The sequence below is a fragment of the Salmo trutta genome, chromosome 33 (genome assembly GCF_901001165.1).
Source record: "Salmo trutta chromosome 33, fSalTru1.1, whole genome shotgun sequence".
NCBI classification, from domain to species: Eukaryota; Metazoa; Chordata; class Actinopteri; order Salmoniformes; family Salmonidae; genus Salmo; species Salmo trutta.
The window spans coordinates 10,683,647-10,706,322 of record NC_042989.1 but is presented as its reverse complement, the minus strand read 5'-3'; the positions used below and the strand labels follow the sequence as shown (position 1 = coordinate 10,706,322).

The following is a 22,676-nucleotide window of genomic DNA, read 5'->3' as shown; positions in this document are numbered from 1 at the left end:
CTGGATGCTCATTTGTCTTTTCCTGCTATTTATTTTTAGCCTGTTTCCAGAACTGTTTTGTGCTCTTGCCAACTCTATTGCTCATTGTCAAGTCCAACATTCAATTTGGCATAATAGCACAAACAGACAGGCACTCTTGTTCTGTCTTTCAGCACACATTTTGTCATAAATATTTCAATTGTGTGGTTTAAGCTGTTTCAATATTGTGCCTGATGTGGGGTTATGCACCATACTATAAAAGACCAACAGTGAAAACCTTGTTGATTTTGTGATTTACAGTTCAAGGAATGGGGCTCCCCAGTGGTGCAGCGGTGTAAGGCACTGCATCTCAGTGTTAGAGGTGTAACCCTGGTTCGATTCCAGGCTGTGATTGGGAGTCCCATAGGGCGGCGCACGATTGGCCCAGCATAGTTAGGGTTTGGCCGGGGTAGGTCGTCATCGTAAATAAGAATTTGTGCTTAACTGACTTGGTTAAATAATGGTTATTTTTAAATAAATGCCTTTTCTGAAGAAGGATCGAGTATTGTTTCAGGACTGGAGGAGAAAATAAATATTTTACTGAATAGGAGGATATGACTCATGTGCAGTAAGTGATGGGTACAGACCATTACAAACAGTAAAATGTCCCACGTTTGTATATCTGACAGCAATTCCCGTAGTACACTTCACACTTGATGGTGATGACGACACTGCCATCTAGCGGAAATACCATACAACACATCATGGCCTACCACTGGCTGACTACAATTTTTTTCTTCTTGACGGGGATTTCCTGAGGAAGTAAGGCCAAAGCAAAGGGGGCTTTCCAACCACTAGACATCAAGACAAGAGCAAGTCAGCAGCGGCTGCTTTTTCTGCTATATTCCCGTATGGATTTTAGTACATTACCTTTTAACATTCTGTTTTTAAAATGTCAGCTACCGATCAAAAGCCTCTAGCTGCATGTTTTAAAACCGGCAGTGTTTGGTCGTTTTCATTGTAAGCGGTTACGTTGTGGTGTTCACGTTCATGAACGTGCCATTCATCGAAGCTCCATTTGTAACATTGTAGCTCCTGGAAAACGGCGTTGCGTTGGCCAACGTTATATCTGATTCATGTAAGTATTGTTGCTAGACGGGAAAGCTAATTATAATGTAGTGAATTTGACTTTTATGTAGCTATGTCTGTCTAGATTGCAACATGTTGAGTAGCCATGCAGTTGTGAGCCAAAACATGTGTGGAGCTAGGGAGGCTTCAAATTGGGGTATGATGTAATTTAAAACATCCATTGTGGTGCACTGAATTACCTACACTCAGCCATCTAAACCATGGTGAAAATATACCAGTAATGGCATATTCTAAAAATGTATTATTCCACATGATCACCTTGTCATGTCGTTTTACGTTGACATGACATATTATAAGATCTTCAGTTTTACACCAATGCATGTGCAATACATTAATTGCAGTTATGACAAATTGGTTGTCCAAAAATCTACCTCAAGTAATTTGCATGAATTTCTATTTTGGAGTGTGGTTTCTATTATCAGACATGGTGAACAGTCTGGTAATAGTAAATATTGGGTGCAAAAATATATTTGTATTGCAATATATGCTTATCATATGTCAATAATGCCTTCGAGACATGCCAAACGGTATGTCTGTATGCATATGAAACATTGAAAACATTATTTTAACAGAATCACATTACTGATTGGCCAGGTCTGAGATCACTGATCAGAAAAACATGAATCTGTTCTGGGAAGATTCACCTGTTTCCAAGTTCTCTTGCTTTCAGGTTATAGTGTTCCATGTAGCTAGAAACACGAGCATTTCGCTGCACCTACGATAACATCTGCAAATATGTGTATGTGACCAATACACTTTGATCTGATTTAGAGCAATTAGAGCTGTGACGGTCATGGAATTTTGGATGACGGTAATTGGTCAGCCAAGTGATCGCGGTTACTGTTATAACAGTTAGACGCACATTTTTTCTCATCCTCCGCTCCTGACTGCATGTGTTGCTGCTGGGAGGGAGGCATTGCTTAGACAACTGAAGACTCATTTGCTACAACACTTTGCTTGTTTCAGCAAAGAGCAACAATGTTTAATCATGTTGTGTAGTCCATGTTATAGCAGAAACAGACTCAACTGCCTGAATGCCCGGCCATCCCGTCTTCAGTCAGCTGTTCATTCCACACAATTAAAACAAATATATTTATATATGGTCATGATGACTGTTATTTTATTTTCATGATGGTCTTTATCCATACCAGTAGTTACATGGTTATGGTAATTGTGCCAAACCTAAGTGCAATGAAAGGTCACTCAGAGAATTCCCCTACTTGTTTCGTTTTTGTTTTGTGATGTCATGTTACTCAACCAGCATAACAAGACTTGGCTACATCTGTATAATGGGAGTGGAGAGACTGCCCTCTGTACCGATGTTGTCTGAGTAGAATAGATAGCTGGTGCATTTCATGGCCGTATGAGAGCTTCTCAGGCGAGATCCTATGACGTGTGACTAATTTCCCTCCTCTTTTCTTCATCCACTCACTGTTAGACACAATGTGTCCTTTCAGCATCGAGCATTATGACCAGGTTTAAATACTGTAAATACTACTGTTAAATACTATTGGGCCTCTTTCTCAAAAGATGTTGGACATTCTCCATGTAAACTTATCAGTGAGTGTATTTAACAGGGGAAATACCCAATTTTACATAATGCTCAGCGTTTCATCAGAAACAAATTTCCTGTCAAGGAAGATAGACCTGACTAATCTCGTCCCTGGCCCAAATGTACCCGAAACAATCTCAAATTTACTAGTGTGTGTAGGAGATAACGAAGATATCAATCTAGCCTAACCAATCTACATTTCTAACTTTTGCTGACAGCTTCTATCCAGCTGGTTCTGGAGTTTGTGTAGGCTTACACCTGTGTGTGTGTGTGTGTGTGTGTGTGTGTGTGTGTGTGTGTGTGTGAGTGACTACTAAGTTGTGTGTGTGTGTGTGACTACGAAGTTGTGTGTGTGTGTGTGTGTGTGTGTGTGTAGTCAGTCAGTGGTGATAGACAGGGACAGGCATGTGGAAAAGCCCCTTGAATATCCCAGGAAGTCCCTTGCGAGCCACATGAACTGGTCAGCGAATAGCCTAGGCCAAGTCCATTTGCTCATCCAGTGATGATGGTTGGATGGACTTTCAACGTTGAGGGCAGAGTTGTAGAAGTGGCCAGTCTTGATATCCTAACCAGTGTCAGTCTGAATGGGTTCAGTTGTACTATATGAATGAGCCAGTTGAACCATGTGTAACAGGATGTAGAGCTGATGGTTCAGTCATTAGGTCAGAGTTGATCTCTAGCTTCTTGGGAACCTTTCTCAGTTCTCCATTTTAACTAGAACCTACTAGTAGAAGTTCATGTTTTTCATGTGTATGCTATATTTACATGGGATTTTAGTCAAATTAAAGGATGTTCTAGCCGAGATTGCTTGGCCTCCTATGGCTTGCACTCCGAAAGTGAATAATGTTTTGGCAAGTCAATAATAAAGGCTTGGGTCAGTCTAGATTAAGTTTTGTCCTCTATCTAATTTTGGATATGTTTTATTCCAGTCCCAGGCCTTCCTGCTTGTGCACTCTGCTCCGAGTCAGAGCGGAGATAAAATTAGCCCCAGTTAGCTATGCCTGTTATAAAGGGGTTTCCCAAGGCTTGGCCTGCCAGTCGTGAGCTGTTGATGTGGCAATGAATGCTCAGCATTAACACACACACACACACACAGCCTCAGCTGAAACACCATGTTGTGTTTGTCCTGTATGTTGCAACTGTACATTTTATTAAACATCTCTGACCTCATGTCTCTCTGTCTGTGTGTGTGTGTGTGCCCTCCCCAGGTCATGTCAGCAGGGCGGAATGCGGACGGGCGGGAGCTGCAGATCCCCCTCCAGCAATGCGCTCTCTCCCTGGCCGCTCTCTCCCTGGCCCAGCGCCCCTGGCCCAGCGACCACGTGGCAGGCTTCCTACCCCAGCACGGGGGCTTCAGGGACCACTTCGTAGCCACCCCGGAACCCAAGTACTGCTGTGAGTCCTGCAAGCTGGTGCTCTGCAACCCCAGGCAGACAGAATGCGGACACAGGTTCTGTGAAACCTGTATCTCTGAGCAGCTAAGGTGAGGAGAAGAGATTTGATATTCATGCTGAGTGTGAGAATGAATGGGTATGTTTATTTTTTAGGAAATTACAGTTGAGAAATTACAGAAATTCTTGTCAGTGTGTTTGATATGTCAGCTGTCTTTCTGGTAAGATTGGTTTGTCATTCAATGATCATGTGATGATCATGTGATGATGATGATTGAGGAATAATGAAGTCATTGGCCACTAGTTGTTAATAGGATCCTTGATGGACATAAATTATTAGTTAAATCTACTTTACAGCAAACCGAATCCAGTATGTCCTGAAGATAAGGAACCTCTGTTCAAAGACAAGGTAAGACTATGAAAATGATTTGCATCACTATCATCATCCCTATATACCAGCCCCAATGATACAATTTTTTATAAAAAAATACGTATTTTTTAACTCAGTCAGGGTCTCAACTAACTGTTGAGAGTTAAAATAGTAGAATACACAAGGTACATTTCAAAATTTGGTTGTGCACTCAATTAACCCATATCAGCTAACGTTTTTTCGATTGATAAGTTAGTTTAGCGAGCGATCTAAACCCATTCAGTTCATTAGTTACTCATTCAGATATCAATTCAAATCTGCAAACATTTCTCTCCACCCTATGAGAGAATTTGTAGAATTGCAGGAAATTAGCTGTAAAACTGAAAATGTTTCTGTCTGGGCCTTGGAAAAATCAGTAGAATTGCATGAAATGAGTTATAAAATTGCAAGATCTTCTCTACGCCCATGGTGAAATTGCTTTAAAACAGCAACATTTTCTCTATGCTCCATGGCAGAATGTGTAGAATTGCACTAAATAACATTTAAAACATCATCAGACTGCATGTGTGGGTATGGATGTGGCTACGCAGACCCGTGAGCCACTGAGGCCCCTCATGATGAGTTCAGATTTTTGGTGGCCTCCATCCCCATCAAAGTTGCCCATCCCTGCTATATACCCATTCTAAATGGCCTTGAACACAATCAGTGACAATAGTGTTGTGTGTGTTTTGTCAGGTCTTCCGTGACGTATGCTGCAATAGAGAGATCATGGCTCTGAGAGTGTACTGCAGGAGTGAGAAGAACGGCTGTAAGGAGCAGATAAGTTTACAGCAGGTCATGGTAAGTGTCTGACTGGGGAAAATAAAAAGTCCCATTGTTGCACAGTGCACACCGTCGTTATTCAAACTCTGAACTGCAAAAGATCCACCCATTTTGAATGACCGTTTTAGAAAAGTGTTTTCTACAATTCTCCTTGATGTTCGTCACATTGGTTGAACATTTCCCATCAACTGTTATGAATTACTATAATAATATGTAACATTTTCTTTACACTCATGATTCCTTTTCCTTAAATGTTTTTTTTTTTTTTTTACCAGGATCATTTAAATGTGTGTCCGTATTTTGAGGTGCCATGCCCTTTGGGAAAGTGCAAAGAGAAGATGATGCGCAAAGACATTCCTGAACATTTGAGTTGGAAATGTAAACACAGGGAGACCACCTGTGAATTCTGCATGCAGAAGATGGCCATGACTGAATTACAGGTAACTAGAACCACTACTTGAGTTGGGCCGGTGCTCACCAAACCTGCACCTCCTATAAAATATTTTCTCTTTAAAGGGGCAGTTTAAACGTGAGTTTCCTGTTTTTTTTTTAATGATATGTACATACTACGAGGTCGAAATAACACCCTGACATTGTGAAAATGACTGAATAATGATAATGCCCTTTCTGTGTAAATAAAATGCCTGGAATTTAAGGCTGTTCAGGTGGTATGGAACTTTTGGCCCACATCGTGACATCACAATGTGATCTGTTTATAATAGAGCTCATCAGATTGTAGTCCTGAAACCCGGAAATGAGTTACCTCTGGTTTGTTCAGCCATCCCTATGGGAAATATGAATGGCGAAAGAATAGGGTTTTGGAATAATCGCCGAAAATGAGGTCTGAGGTTAACACAGGCTTTGGAGATCTTATACATTTTTTTATATGAGATTATAGCAGTCCGTTAACATGACCTTTTATCAATTATGAAGCCTTTATGTGATTACATAAATTATTCAAAATTCACAAAAAGTGGCGTTAGCTGATGAAGTTTATCTCCTAGAACAAACCATATAAGATCTTCTAAGCCTGTGTTTACCACAGGCTAGAGGTTGACACGGGAGTGAAAATTCATTCTCGCAACAGTTCTATAACCTCGGCAACTTTCTTGTCCCTTCCCGATTTAAAAATCACTCCTGCTAATTTTTGTGCACAGAAATATAGGCTATTGTGTTGGTTTAGGAAGTATTGAAAATCATTTCAGCAATATGCGACTGATATGTGGTTGTCTTACCTATTGTTGGCCTAAGTCGCTCTGGATAAGCGTATTCTAAATTACATAAATGTATATCGACTAAGGCTGAATAATGAGGACAGAGACCCCAGCAGGATGGTCTGCACATAACAGCACCAGCATAAATTTGAGGCCTACAGCTGAGCACTGCGCACATATGAACATTTACAACACATTGTCATTTACAACATGAACATGATTATTTATTTTTTTACCTGAGTGGCAGTACTGCATAAATCAATATTTTTCTTTCACTCTTTAAATAGAATGAGTACTGGCACCTAATTGTATTTTTATTTAACAAGGCAAGTCAGTTAAGTACAAGTTCTTATTTTCAATGACGGCCTACCAAAAGGCAAAAGACCTTCTGCGGGGACGGGGGCTGGGATTAAAAAAGAAATAACATATAAATATAGGCCAAAACACACATCACGAGAAGAGAGACAACACTACATAAAGAGAGACCTAAAACGACAACATACTGTATAAAAGGATATAAAGAGGACCGGCAGCCAAAATGAGTACTGCAGCGTTTCCCCTATATTCATTTAGCAGAGGCAGCCCAAAAATATGACTGCAGTTTGAAAGAAGTTGCTGACTAGCGTTTGCGCAATTACTAACTAGCATTAGCGCAATGACTGGAAGTCTATGGGAACAGCTAGCATGCTAGTGAAACTATCTCCGCTCAAACTGCACGCAGAGACATACACATGGTATCCATGAGTTCATCGGACTCTGGGTAAGTAGAAAAGGGGCTTAATTGCCAAATCTTGCACTGTCCCTTTAAGATCACGTTACAAGGTATATTTGAAGCAAACAGTGGCGTGAATGAGAGCCATGAGCGCACAGCCACTACTTGCTCCTCATCTTCCTACAGTGCAGCGGTGCACATCAGTTATATTTCAGATGTCAACGTCATTTACATTTTCATGAATTTTGGAGTAGAATGTATTTTTAAAAAGTCACCAGAAGTGACCTTCTCACTGTCGTTCTGGTACCGGCATGTATTTAAGTCCACCTTAATCACTGACTATAACAACACTGTTACTTCCCTAAACAATATCATTGATTGATGTTGTAGAGCCAGTTCAGTGTTTGCGTTCAATGTTTTTTGTGTGAATATTTACTAGGTGTATTTGCTTTCCATAGTGCCAATTTCTCTTTACTTGATAACTTTTTCAGAAACACAAAGACACCGTTTGTCCTTCATTTCCGGTGGCTTGCCCCAATCATTGTACTTTCCCCTCCATCTTACGGAGCAAAGTAAGGAGTTTATTTTAATGTTCGTAATATAAATTGTATTCATGCAAAACAAAAATGGTCATCTTTCCACTTATCAGATGGATAAACATAGTTTTAGATTTTGTGATGCAATGGTTGCTCATTTCATTGAGACCACATTGTACTGCAAATGCTTGATATAGAAGGAAATGATTGAACCTAAATGTGTGTTTCTATTCTCAGCTGACAAGTCATCAACATGAGTGTCCAAAGGCTCAGGTCACCTGCTCCTTTATCCGCTTTGGATGCAATTTCAAGGTCAGTCTTCATGTTACTATGACTGTTAAACGTTATTAATAATAATATGTTTAATATAAGTTGTAATAACATGGCCACTATGAACTCCTCGTGATGGCTCTCCTGCTCCTTTGTCTTGCTATTGTTATCATAAGAAAGTGGTGCTATTGTCCCACTGAACACCAACTCAGCCACATTTAGGAGAGCATACCGTAGTTTTAAGCTGGTATGTTACTGATATGATATTCCCTGTTACTCCTCTGTAGGGTCTCAACCAAGACATGAGGGACCATGAATCTAGCTTTGCCTCTGAACACCTGCGGTTGATGGCAACCAGGAACACTACACTGGAGGCCAAGGTACTGCAATTAACTTCATTTTTTTATAAACATTTGCCCTGCGTACAATTTAGAGGAAACATTTTATACAATCAGCATAATGAAAATGTTGATTCACACATTTATATGTAACACACTAACAACCAAATATATTTTGGGAAGTACCTGAAAGAAATCAATTGGGAGAAATGAAACTTAATGAACCACACAGCTAACGTCATAACAACAACTAACCCTAGAGCTGACTGGTTACTGTAGTTCAGGGTAACGAAGCAGTAATAACAACAACAGATATTGTTTATCGTCCGTCTAGGTGGAGGATGTTAAAGGAGAGCTTCTGGAGCGGTACAAGGTTCTGCCAGGCCTGAGCAGCCGTCTGTCTGAAACATTGTCTCAGTACGAGGAGATGAGGGAGAAGAATAGACAGCTGGACCAGAAGCTCAATACCATGCAGGTAAAGGTCCAATTCTGTGTCATTATCTAACCTTATAATAAAGACGTAATACTCGCCTTTGGCATACATAATAATACTTGTCTTTGACATGCATCATAACATAATGCACTGTCCTTCAGTCCCATTTACTGATTTCTCAGTTGGAGGTAAAGTCCTGTCATGTATGGAAGTAGGGCGGCACAATATATGCAAAACATTAATTATGATTTTTGTACCAACTATTGCAATTGCGATTTTACTTGCGATTATAGATCAAAACACTTGGGTGAACTGTTGGAAACGTAAAATTAGAATGATCATTCTATTGCTATGGTTGGAATACAGTGGGCACATGGAATGCAGTTTTGTTTGGCATGACAACGGAAGTAAGGGAGGAGATAGTTGTGACAGAGTAGGAACCAAAGTGTTGGTCAGTGTTTCCCAGGGGACCCTAATTCGATTTAAATAGATGGGTACATTCAGACAAATATTTTAGAATATTCTTTGCATTTTCTTCTCTGATTTTAAGAACAAGCAATTGCACAAACAATGGCTGATATACTCCACCACTGGTACGGGCCTGTATATTAGCAAAAGTTTGCTAGCAATATTTGCCCTATCTCAGTGGATTTAGCCAGAGATTTTAGAGAAAGGAGGAGATAAGAATCCTGGCGGAAAATGAATGGAGAAACGTATAACGCTTCGCCCAGCAGGCTCACGACCAATCATCAGCGCTATATTCGCACAATCGCGAAGATTCGTTTTTTGGTTGAGTGTTGACCGACATAGAGACCAGACCGTCTGATCAACAGAAACATAGCAATCAAATTGTAGAAATATGTTGTTAATTTGAACAATGATGAGTTTCTGAGTCGTAATTTGATTAAAAAAAAGGAGAGATGTTGAAGTTTGTCATCTATTTCGCAAAAGCAGTCAATTGTGTTAGTTGTGTGTTCGTATCGAAATGAGTTAGCTAGCTGGAAATGTAAATAAAACAGACGTGAGGAAGATCATGTAACATTATTTTTTTTAGTTATTCAGGTGTCATTGTTCTTGGTTTGGCAAAGCCAACATGGTTGGGTAATATTAGAAGGATGAGGTATGCAGTGGAAGGATTAAGGAACCGTACCTGCTTAGCAGTAGCTAAATCACCAGCAAATCATCACATTCTTTCTCAGTGGACACAACTATCTAAACATAGTAAGTACCAATGTAGTACTACATTTAAAGAAAACTGCAGAACTCTGATACTATGATAGGAGACCAGGTGATTAGGTTGGTGTGGGTGACGAGACATTACATTGTTCTTATAATATGTAACCTGTAATATGTTGAGCCCAAAGTCTCTTTGAGACCAATGACATCAGCAATAGTGCTGCTGCTGCAGATACAAAGTACCGTGCATGATAAGGAACCAGTGACTCTAGCTACAACAAACAAGGCAGGAGCATGAGAAATACAACAACACCAAAATATAAAGGATAGTCTATGTAATAAGAATGCTTATCAAGAGAACATACAATATGAGTATAATACAATATGAGTGATGCAGCTGATATGGTACGATGTCCCTGTCTAAATCCAGATCCGTACTAGGCATCAAGGTTGGAAGTTCATCAATGTTTCTAGCTTTTAAGCTACAATGTTAAACATTTCAGTTTTAGTTTTTCTTGGCTGCCTTTTGTCCTATGAATTGTTTCGGGTTGTCTGCGCAGCTCTGCACTGATTCGACAAATGGTGTACTACTGCTCTGAAAGCAGGATGTTATGCTTTGGCTGGTCTGTGTGTTGTGCAGTGAATGAGTCTGTGTGATTTTGTAAGTGTGCTTTTTATTATTTTATGTTTTTCTCTGCCAAATGTGTGTGATTGACTTGAAGGGATTTTCTATTTTATTTATAGTACCCAATAACACATTTGAAAGCCTGGTTTGCTGTGTCTGTGAATCGTTTGTGCTGTATGGATGTGCTCCTTGCTGGGCTGCATAGGAGACTAGGTCACCACGCCTGTCACAATTCCCTAGGTCTCGATCCAGGGACAGCTTCCGGGCCGCCCAACCAGCCACATACGCTTGCATCTCTGCCTCGACGCTGTCACTGATCTCTTCCTTTTAGAAGAGTGACATCAACCATATTCATAACATTCATTTTTCTCAATTGCTTTGGTATATTGTGGGGATAAAGGATCATATTCTCTAAATTAATCACTTTTTTTTATTTGACTTAGATTTATGTAGTTATTCATATAGAATTATTCATAGTCATATGAGTACAACATTACACAACAAAATTTGGTCAATCATTGCGTTTCTCGTTATCAACTATGTCACTAAATGATGTTTTAAGAGTAGTGTACTTTGTTTAACACAGAGTGAAATTAATTGTGTGTATCCTGCGCTATAAACTACTTTTACACACCTGTTCAAGTGGTGGTGTCAAGGGGTCGATGGGGGACAGTATGGGTTGTAGGTCACAGATGTTTAAAGTTTTGAGGGAGCGTGGAATTGGCATGCTGACTGCAAGAATGTCCAGAGAATATCATTTTAATTTCACTACCATAAACCGCCTCATGTCGATTTAAGGCAGCCCCCCCCCCCCCCCCCCCCCCCCCCCGCACCTCTCTGATTCAGAGGGGTTGGGTTAAATGCGGAAGACACATTTCAGTTGAATGCATTCAGTTGTACAACTGAGTAGTTATCCCCCTTTCCAACGTCATTTTAGAGAATTTGGCAGTACGTCCAACCGGCCTCACAACCGCAAACCACATGTAACCATGCCAGCCCAGGACCTCCACATCCGGGTTCTTCACCTGCGGGAATATCTGAGACCAGCCACCCGGAGAGCTGATGAAACTGTGGATTTGCACAACCGAAGAATTTCTGCACAAACTGTCTGTGAAGCTCATCTGCATGCTCGTTGTCCTCACCAGGGTCTTGACCTGACTGCAGATCGGCATCGTAACTGACTTCATTGGGCAAATGCTCACCTTCAATGGCAACTAGCACGTTGGAGAAGTGTGCTCTTCACGGATTAATCCCGGTTTCAACTGATCCGGGCAGATGTCATCGTGTGGGAGAGTGTTTTGATGATGTCAACGTTGTGAACGGAGTGCCCCATGGTCGCGGTAGAGTTATGATATGGGCAGGCATAAGCTATAGACAACAAACACAACTGCATTTTATTGATGGCCATTTGAATGCACAGAGATGACGTGATCCTGATGCCCGTTGTCGTGTCATTCATCCGCCGTCGCCACCTCATGTTTCAGCATGATAATGCACGGCCTCATGTCACAAGGGTCTGTACATAATTCATAGGATCTGAAAATGTCCCAGTTCTGCATACTTACCAGACATGTCACCCATTGAGCATGTTTGGGATGCTCTGGATTGACGTGTACAACAGCGTGTTCCAGTTCCCCCCAATATCCAGCAACTTCACACACTTCCATTGAAGAGGTGTGGGACAACATTCCACAGGCCACAATCAACAGCCTGATCAACTCTATGCGAAGGAGATGTGTCGCTCAGCATGAGGCAAATGGTGGTTACACCAGATACTGACTGGTTTTCTGATCCACGCCCCCTTTTTAAAAAAGTTATCTAAGACCAACAGATCCATATCTGTATTCCCAGTCAAGTGAAATCCATAGATTAGGGCCTAATGATATATGTGACTGAAACTCAGCAAAATGTTTGAAAATGTTGCATTTATATTTTAGTTCAGTGTAGATTGGTAGGTTATGCAGATGATCCAGTCAGCAACATTATGCATTACATTGACAGTGTGCATTGGCATTGTTTGATAAAAGAGATATGTGAAGGCCGACCTGCAGTAACAGAAAGGCTGAAGATTTGAGTTGCCAGTCCGAACCCTCATGTTGGCAGGTGGATGTGTCGGTCTGTTAGCTTAGGAGCTAGCTTCAAGCTGTTTGTTTTATCAATGTTAAAACATTCTGATGTGCCGCCACAAAATCTGATGACCAGACTCCTATTGAGACAGAAATATAGGGACAGAAGAATAGTGATTAGCCGTATTGAACAATTGAATCTCAATAAGCGATAATATAATTTAGTATTTCGTAATTTGCAATCATCTATTATATGAACTAAGCTGTATTTACTTCTAGTCCATGCTTTTTAAGTTTTTCTGGCATATTTAAAGAGATGAGGTACATCAAAGATGATGGGGATGAGTCGACCAATGTCTATGCAGTGGGCTGTGTGACAGCTGTCCTTGTGTTCTAGGGAAGCACCAAGATCCTTCATGGCCTTCACATTGTTGGACCCCTGATCACAAGTTACTGCTTTCACTGAAATTATTCCTGAATATTCATTAAGGTGTGATTAACAAGTGTCAAAAACAGAGGATCAAACAAGAGCTTTAGGCTATAGAGAAAGTGTTCCTTCCAGTCAGTCCAACTTCATCAAGGTGATGAACTGCCTTCTCCTATAAGGAGACTATACAGTCACTGGGCATGGTAGATTTTGTATTGATGATAGATAAGTAAAGAAGACATGATATAGGCCTACCTGTTTCCATTTTTCCGTTAGGCTTCTGATCTTTGAACACTAGCCTGTCTGGCAGGCTTTTTGTCTTAACAGACACCATCAACTCTTGTTGTAGTCAAGATGATCTTTAACTGTTATCTCATCAAAGGCAAGTATGCACATTCTTTCTTCAGTGGTCATGCCATGTGCTCCTCTTCATTTGGCTGAGGACACAAACACAAAATAATAATACAATTCCTAATAGCCGGCCTAGACTATGCATATAAGCACTGAAAAGTCTGTCTGAAACATTTGCACTTGACACACTTCAAAATAACTTCTCCAGGTCTTTGTTTAGTCTTTGGTGTTGCTAGGGAGAATGTCTTCCTCAGCTCTTTGAAGCACTTTGGGCTGTGGTGTAGTAATTGCAGGGAAAACTCCTTTATCTCTTTTGTGAATCTTCTCCCTCTTGTTTTTGAGCAATGCATGTCTCACTTGAGTCCTGCAGAACGCCTTTGCCTCAGGGCTCAACTGTTCGAAGGAGTCCCGCATTCCTGCCTCTTTAATAGACTCCTTCAACTTCTGCATCCTTGAAAGAAGTAATATATTAAATAATATATCACTCAGTTCAGTTTCTGAAAGTAGGTCTATAGGCTACGCCTAATAGTACTGAGTGTACAAAACATTAAGGACACCTGCTCTTTCCATGACAGACTGACCAGGTGAAAGCTATGATCCCTTATTGATGTCACTTGTTAAATTCACTTCAGTCAGTGTAGATGAAGGGGAGGGGATTTTTTAAAGCCTTGAGACAATTGACACATGGGTTGTGTATGTGTGCCATTCAGAGGGTGAATGGGCAAGACAAAATATTTGAAGTGTGTTTTGAACGGGGTATGGTAGTAGGTACCAGGCGTACCGGTTTGTGTCAAGAACTGCAACGCTGCTGGGTTTTTCCCGCTCAACAGTTTCCCATGTGTATCAAGAATGGTCCACCACCCAAAGGACATCCAGCCAACTTGACACAACTGTGTGAAGCATTGGAGTCAACATGGGCCAGCATTGCTGTGGAAAGCTTTTGACACCTTGTAGAGTCCATGTCCCGACGAATTGAGACTGTTCTGAGGGCGCAACTTAATATTAGGAAGTTGTTCCTAATGTTTTGTACACAGTGTATATTAAGCAACATATTTGTCTTCCATCGTGTTTATCCTCTTCCTCATTAGAAACGTAATTTGCCTCTTCCCTCTCTCTTGTTCAAACTCCTTTATTCTCTGAAATATTGTATTGCTGTATACATTTTTAGTATAGAATTCACTGTTGGGGGGTCAAGACGTAGTGGACCTAGGTTGAAATATATCCTTAAGTTGATCTAATTATTACAGGGTCATAATTGCCCAATCAGAGCCACGTCTGCATCTCCATAATCCCTCCCACTTGCACTTGAAAGTCAAGTTATCCTTCCTCTGTAGATTTAGCAATTGCGTGACAGCATGACAAAGTGAACGCTATTGGTCGACAGTCTGCTGGGTGGAGCGTTATGTTTCTCCATTTCCCGCAGTGATTCTTACCTCCTTTTCTAATATCTCTAGCAGAGTGCATCTCGAGCTTGAGGAACTCTGCCTGCTTGAGTGACAGGGGGCGGGGCTTGGTGTGTGTGTGTGGGATTGGGATTGGGAAGCGGACCAAAGAGGAGAGACTGCGAGAGAAATCTTTTTTTTTTTTTAATTGGCTTTACGGATGGCTATGTGGCGCTTTCTAAATATCGAAGCCTCGTGCGATATGGATATTGCACATGTCAACATCGCAGTTTTGATTAAAATTCGATTGATCGTGCACCCCTATATGGAAGTGTGTGTAACTGCATGTGTGTGTGATTGTTCCTCCATGTAGGAGTTGATGAGTTCCCACTCTGAGAAGCTTCTGGAGATGGAGCTGGAGCTGAGGTCTCTGAGGTCTGTCCGAGAGGAGGTAGAGACCCTCCGAGGAACTGTGGAGAGCATCCGCTCCAGAGTCGCCACTCTAGAAGGAGGACGGGGCGGGGCCAATCCAGCCACACACACACTAGGTGAGTTACCTTGAATTCTCTCGCAACACTTGTCTTGTGAATGCTCTTATTCTTTACCACTTCACTTCACTGCCACTAAAACCTGCAATCCTGTATAACTCTTTTAGGAGTTTCTCAAAGTGTAAAGTGACATTGGACCAATCTGATATGATCAAAGTCTGAAACGACATTATGAGCAAAGTAATGATTGAAAAAACTTGATCTCCACTGAAATAGCTTTTTAGTCCAGAGTGGTGCAGACAATACAGGGCTCTTATTTCATTGGCTTGCTTTTGTTTCTCTGCATGTTATTTAGAGACACAGCTCTCCCGTCACGATGACATGCTGAGCGTCCATGAGATCCGCCTAGCAGACATGGACCTGCGCTTCCAGGTCCTAGAGACGGCCTCCTTCAATGGGATGCTCATCTGGAAGATCCGTGACTACAAGCGGCGGAAACAAGAAGCCGTGGCGTCAAAGACCCTGTCTCTCTACAGCCAGCCTTTCTACACTGGCTACTTTGGCTACAAGATGTGTGCCCGGGTCTACCTGAACGGTGACGGCATGGGGAAAGGAACCCACCTGTCTCTGTTCTTCGTGGTGATGCGTGGCGAGTACGACGCCCTGCTGCCCTGGCCCTTTAAGCAGAAGGTGACCTTGATGCTGATGGATCAGGGCCCAGCCAGGAAGCACTTAGGGGATGCCTTTAAACCAGACCCCAATAGCAGCAGCTTCAGACGGCCCACGGCAGAGATGAACATAGCCTCGGGCTGCCCGCTGTTCGTGGCCCAGACTGTGCTGGAGAACGGTACTTACATCAAGGACGATACCATCTTCATTAAGGTCACAGTAGATACGTCTGACCTCCCTGACCCCTGACCTATGGTCTGTAGAGAACAGCAGATGTATCCAGATCAGTTTTATCTATCAGAGGGAGAGGTTCCCTTGTGTGAGAGAGATTGCAAGATGAAATGGAGTAAAAAAGAAGGAAGCAGAACGAGAAAACGAACAGAACAAGAAAGTTAGCAGAATAAGGTTTCTTTGCAGATCTCAGTGTGTAGCCTAAGCCTGCAGAAAGAGCTGAGTGGACCTCACAGCAGTAGCCTTTGGTCCCTGTGTTGCTCACCAGAGAGGTGAGGATTATTTTTCAACAAGGGAGATATGTCACAAGCAGGGTTGGGTAGGTTACTTTCTAAATATCATCCGTTACAGTAACTTTTGGATTACCCAAACTCCGTAACATAATCTGATTACATTCAGTTACTTTTAGATTATTTTCCCCTTAAGAGGCATTAGAAGAAGACAAAAATGTTGCAGGATAAATCAATGTTAAAGTTTACATAGCTGGCCATATATGGATGTTACTTTTTACTTTATGGGTTGGTTATGTAGGCTTCTTCTAACCCATCGCTTTCTACTACATATAATAATACGATTTAAATTATATCTTTACATTAAAAACCTAACTCTGTCAGATTTCCAGTCATTCCAATAAATGTTATACCCTTTGATCTTCAAGAATAGGACTTGGAAATATGGAATTATAGATTAGCCAAATAGTTTTTTCCTGAGCATAACCCCAAAACCAAGGACTTATTAGCCAGCCCTACTCTGTTGTTTGATTTTGTTATTGGGCTCATTGATTCGAGTTCAAAAATAAATGCTGCACTCATGGAATGGTATGCTTTGAGCACTACTGAAAAGTGCTATTTACATGTTAAAAATGAATGCCATTTGCTGTAGGCCAATTGTTTACCTTTTTGTTGGTGACACTTTAATATCTTGATAATATGCAGCTGTTTAAAGGGCACATCCACAGATGAATCAATAACAAAACGCTCACCCCGCCTCTGTTTTGGTAAAAAGCTGAGGGATGGGCCTGGAGAAATGTAACCACTCTCAGATTAATAGACAGAGCTATTGATGCAAGGACTGATCATCCATGATATGAAAATTGTTTTAACCATGTTATGAGGCTATACAGTGTTTGTTTACATTTATGAGGCATTTATAAGTTATATTCCTCAAGAATCAATGGATATTTTTTTTATCAGCATGAATTAGATTGAGCAATAAAAGACCCACTTTTATTCCATAGGCTGGGAACCGCACTAAGCAGCTGTTGCAAGAGTGCATTTTTCACTGGCTGTCCACTGGTTTCAAAAGCAATGATTGATATGCAGCTTAAACTTTTTGAATTCAACCATTATTGGGTTCAAATACCCATTTATATTTGTGAACAGCCATCCACAATCCATAAGTCGCAAATAGCTAAATGAGAGTGCAGCAGTGTGATTCACATCAATGCGCTACGTAGATATCAATTACAAGTGATATCCATATTGCTATTGACTACACCACTGCTGTCATCCTTACTTCCAAGCGTTTATTCAAGTTGGATAATCTTTGGATGCCGACAGCAGTTGCACCATTGGAAGACATAGCTTGGACTGTAGCATACAAAAGCCTATTCCTGTTCTTTTCCCGCGATCCATCAAACACATTTGGTGTGTCATCATAGTGGTCTCTGACTTGTGGTCAGACTCGATCAGGTGGAACAAACTTAAACTTGCACCTGTTAACTCAATGACATTCAAATCAGCATTGAAAAAATAAGTGTCAAAGATTTCTTTTCGCAAACATCCTTTCTGAATTTGTAAGTAATCCTCGAAATAATCATAGCGTTTTTCAAAAGTATCTGTAATCTGATTACAATATTTTTGCTGGTAATGGATTACAGTTACTGTTTTTTTTGCTAATCCCTTACATGTAACAGATTGCATGTAATCCATTACTCCCCAACCCCGGTCACCAGTGGCAGCCAGGCTGAACGTTAAATAGCGCAGTGGGCACGGTGGTTTAATTAAGTGCTAATACCCTCGAAGCCAGTGTTTGGAAGATATATTTGCATGGGTGTTGTTAGGCAAACCGTACCAATATGTCCTCCAAACACCGTCTTCGAGGGCCTTATCACTTTTATACAACGGGTTACCAACATATTCAAATAAGGATTGACATATTTTCATTAAAAACGTTATTTTGATTAATTTATTCATATTGTTTCCTCCTTCCACGAGATATTGTCCCGACAGAAATCTAGGGTTGCTACCCAAGCCAGCTGGTCCTTCGTTCTATTGGTTCGGTTGCCAGAGGCACGACCCAGTTAAGTATTTTTGTTCTAAATCTATGGATTTCGTTGATGGCTGGCAACTTTCTTATCCCTTGCTAGCTAGCCAACTTTAGCTAACACAGTCACGTCAAACAGTGCATCTAGAATAACATCAATGTAGCTGCATTTGCATTTGTTTAAGCTGTTTTCTAGTGACGTTATTTGGATACATCCATAACAATGAGCTAATGATGCTCAATTTCAACTGGCATAGAAAACGTGCTCTCTCGTCAGGGCACTTGTTCAGAGGAGCTAGCCAACAACACAACTAACCCAGTCACTTCAAACTGGAAAGACTGAACTAGCAGCCTTTTGTTTGACCTGTTTTCTATTGACATTTCTTTGTATATATCCATAAAAAATATGGTGGTTCATGATTTCGGCTTGCTGATAACAGCTGTCTGCCTGTTTGTCTCATCCCGACCCTACATGTTCATTGCTATGGGACAGCTGGAGATCGAATTTCAATATTGAAACAATGTTGCAAATGTCAGAGAGACAGACAGCAAGGTTTATACAAATCTCTGCTATTGAAAACCATTTGCTAGTCTAAAAGAAATGGGAGATAATGTCTAGATGCTTTTTACAGTGGAGAACAAGTTAATAAATTGTCTGGCAGGGCTGATGAGACAGTGGATGGCGCAGTGAGATGGAACTGAGTAAATAGGCATTTTAACATCACAGTTTTAGCCGGTGGTAACTTGTGGGATAGACACCGGCTTGAATGTGGTTTTAACCAATCAGTGTCCAGGATTAGACCCACCCGTTGTATAAGTCTAAAGAATGTCTATATTACTCAGAGCAGGGATAGGTATAAATGGCATGGAGAGTGGATCATTCTAAGCCAAGTTATCAGGATGTAACCATCATCAAACTACATGGACCCAATATATATGTATGTATGTATGTATGTATGTATGTATGGCAATCTACCAAAACTAAAGATCATATACAATGGAGATAGTGAATACATTTACTTTGACATTAATCATTTCTGCCTTGAAGAACATGAGTGGGACAGCGCATCATCCAACGCAAGTCGAGGTACAGACAAATATTACAGGAGACATCAAATATCACCGAGGAGAACTCCGACTTGACTTTGTTTGATGAAACGTTTCTAAATTAAAGCCGGAAGAGACAATCCCACGTGACATGTTGGATAAGGAGATACAATACTTTACGTTGTTGTGTTTGCATTGCTGGTGAAGTTTGGTCGTATTATTGCATTGTTAAAGTACAGAATGTAACGTGTTTCCGGTGTTGTGATGGTGTTGGAGAACGTTGTTGATCAACAAGCTTTTATTAACAGGCGTTGTGTGAGTAGTAGTGTTTTGTGTGCGGGCTCTTATTTCAGATTTGGTTTTAGTGGACCTGGTACTTAGGCAGTGTGCAAAGTCTGCATCTGAAACGGCACCCTATTCCCTATATAGTGCACTACTTTTGGCCAGAGCTGGACAAAAGTAGTGCACTACATAGGGATTCAGGTGCTATTTCAGACACAAATATGGCACAAAGGAATGGATACACAATGGTATAGAAATGCCACTGCTTCGTGGAGTTAACAGGAATAGCCTTTCATTTCTGAAGATCTATATAGATCTGTAAATTACTTCTATACCGCTTTTTGTACCAATACCTTACACATTGTTTTTGTAATGTTCAAAACGGATGCTGTGCATCATGCTAATTATTATTTTTTAACAGTTGGGAAAGCAAAATGCCTCAAACTCCAACCATGTTGATTGAGCTGAGACATAAAGTGACAAAGTGGACTTGTTTTTGTGATGGTTGGTGGAGAATGTTATTTGCACAAGTTGTTTTGAATGTGTAATATTAAAATTGTTAAAAAGAACTTGAATTTGTCTCTTGGCTGTGATGTTTGGTTCCTGTGGAGAAGGAGATGGATTGGCCACACACTGAAAGCCTCCTCCAACATCACCAGGCAAGCTCTATCCTGGAACCCACACTGGAAACTGAAAAGTGGGCACCAGAGAAACACCTTGTGGTGGAAGCTTGAAGCAGACCCCAAAAGATCAGGCACGGGATGGAACGAGATTGACAAGACAGCCCAGGACAAAGTGCGTTGGAGAGGTGTCGTCAATAGCTTAAAGAGTTGGGGTGGGAGATGATCCCGAGTGAGTTGTAAAGGCATAGGCAATGGGAGCTAAAATGTTGTGAGCGGACCAAGTCATTTGGTGTCACTCTAAAGTGGAAAGGTGGAATAAACGAGTCCAGAGTAGGTTTTCTTGATTCAACACAGTTCTCTATTGAGGGATTTCTGACAATACAAACACTCCAACACAGTCAATGAGAATCTCCAAAGGAACAAGATACATCTTCTTTAGATGACACAGGATCACATTACGATTATCTTCAAACTATAACAACAATCACATATTCATCACCGTCTTAATGGCTCTTCATGGATAGCACCTCTCTCTCCGTAGCCATTCCCCAACGATAGTTTATCTTCCTCCCCTCTTGCTAGTTCCATCCTCTCTCTTGTAGGGGAAAGAGAATATCTCATTAGTACCGTCAGCTGTGCTTAATTGACTCTGGTTACCTGGTCTCACATGCTTTGTTGGGCTACTATCCGTGAGCCCAGCCTGCCCTCTGGTGGTCCTTCCACAATGTGGATGTGTAGATGGAATGACTGCTTAAAGTTCTAATCACTATATATATATATATATATATATATATATATATATATATATATATATATATATATTGTGTGTGGGTTTTTTTCTATTTTTTTAATGTAACCTTTATTTAACTAGACAAGTCAGTTAAGAACAAATTATTATTTACAATGACTGTCTACACTGGCCAAACCCTAACCAGGACGACCCTGGGCCAATTGTGCGCCGCCCTATGAGACTCCCAATCACGGCCGGTTGTGATACAGCCCGGGATTGAACCAAGGTCTGTATTGACGCCTCTAGCACTGTGGTACAGTGCCTTAGCCCACTGTGTAATACCTACTTTGTCTAATTTTATTATATGACTGACACTGGTCTGCCACACTTGCCTCTTGAATCAAGAAAACTACAGTGAAGTTGGTTAATTGATATCTTGATGATATGTTTAGTGATGGGCGGGGAAAAGGTCTGTGCAGACTGTAGCTAGCTCTCCAGGATATGGTGACCACTGCTTCATTGGAAAAAAGGCTATCTTCTCCTTCCACTAGATGTCAGGATAGTACAGAAGCATAGGTCTACTACTGTATATTTTCCACCAAGGGTAGGCGACAACCTCCATGTGACTTTTCAAGAAAACCTGACAACGCAGTTACGAGACCAGACACCCTCAGTGAACTGTAGTGTTTAGATAGTTGCAGGTAGAAATATGTCATGTAGACACAATTCCACATGACCGGTCTGATAGAGTACATTCAGGTCATGCATTATGTAACCTTAATTTAACTAGGCAAGTCAGTTAAGAACAATGTTTTATTTACAATGACGGCCTACACCGGCCAAACCCGGACAACGCAATCACGGCCGGTTGTGATACAGCCATGATTCGAACCAGGGTGTCTGTAGTGACGTGTCTCAAGCACTGAGTTGCAGTGTCTTAGACTGCTGCGCCACTCGGGAGCCATTTCTGTTAAGTTGCACCCACCTGGATACTAAACCCCTGGCATTAGCCGCTGTCTGGTCATGTTATTCAGTGTATACATACAGTGAGCTCCGAAAGTATTGGGACAGTGACACAATTTTTGTTGTTTTGTCTCTGTACTCCAGCACTTTGAATTTGAAATGATCCAATGACTAAGTTTAAAGTGCAGACTGTGCTATGCTACCATGATTACGGCTATTCCTGAATGAATCGTGAATAATGATGAGTGAGAAAGTCAGACACATTTCAAACCCCCAAGACATGCTAACCCCTCAGACATTACAATTTTTGGGGGGGTATGATATTTATGCCCCTAACTTTCTCACTCATTATTCACAATTCATTCAGGATGATCTGTAATCATGGTAGCATCCACATTAATGTAGAGGTGTTTAGAAACATTATATTCTTATTTACAATAAGCGACTCCAAAATGACACAATACATTATTTAGCATTCATTTCTATTGGGGACAAAATAATTTGAAACAAAACCAAAATAAACAGCAAAAGCATCTCACAAGTTTGTAGTGACACAAGTTTGATGTAATCATTGCGTCCTAGGAATGTGACCAAATACTAAACTTT

At 41.0% G+C, this 22,676-nt stretch overlaps 1 protein-coding gene across 1 annotated transcript; it reads left to right on the top strand.

The window, feature by feature from the left end:
• The first annotated feature begins 787 nt into the window (after nucleotides 1–787).
• traf3 (TNF receptor-associated factor 3) lies at nucleotides 788–16,304 on the top strand. The gene is made up of 11 exons (XM_029729768.1): nucleotides 788–1,096; nucleotides 3,868–4,142; nucleotides 4,408–4,459; nucleotides 5,156–5,260; nucleotides 5,518–5,682; nucleotides 7,660–7,740; nucleotides 7,942–8,016; nucleotides 8,262–8,354; nucleotides 8,647–8,787; nucleotides 15,146–15,320; nucleotides 15,616–16,304. Exons 2-11 carry the CDS (start codon nucleotides 3,871–3,873, stop codon nucleotides 16,176–16,178), a joined length of 1,722 nt encoding a protein of 573 aa, XP_029585628.1. The 5' UTR covers nucleotides 788–1,096; nucleotides 3,868–3,870; the 3' UTR covers nucleotides 16,179–16,304.
• Nucleotides 16,305–22,676: the final 6,372 nt, after the last annotated feature.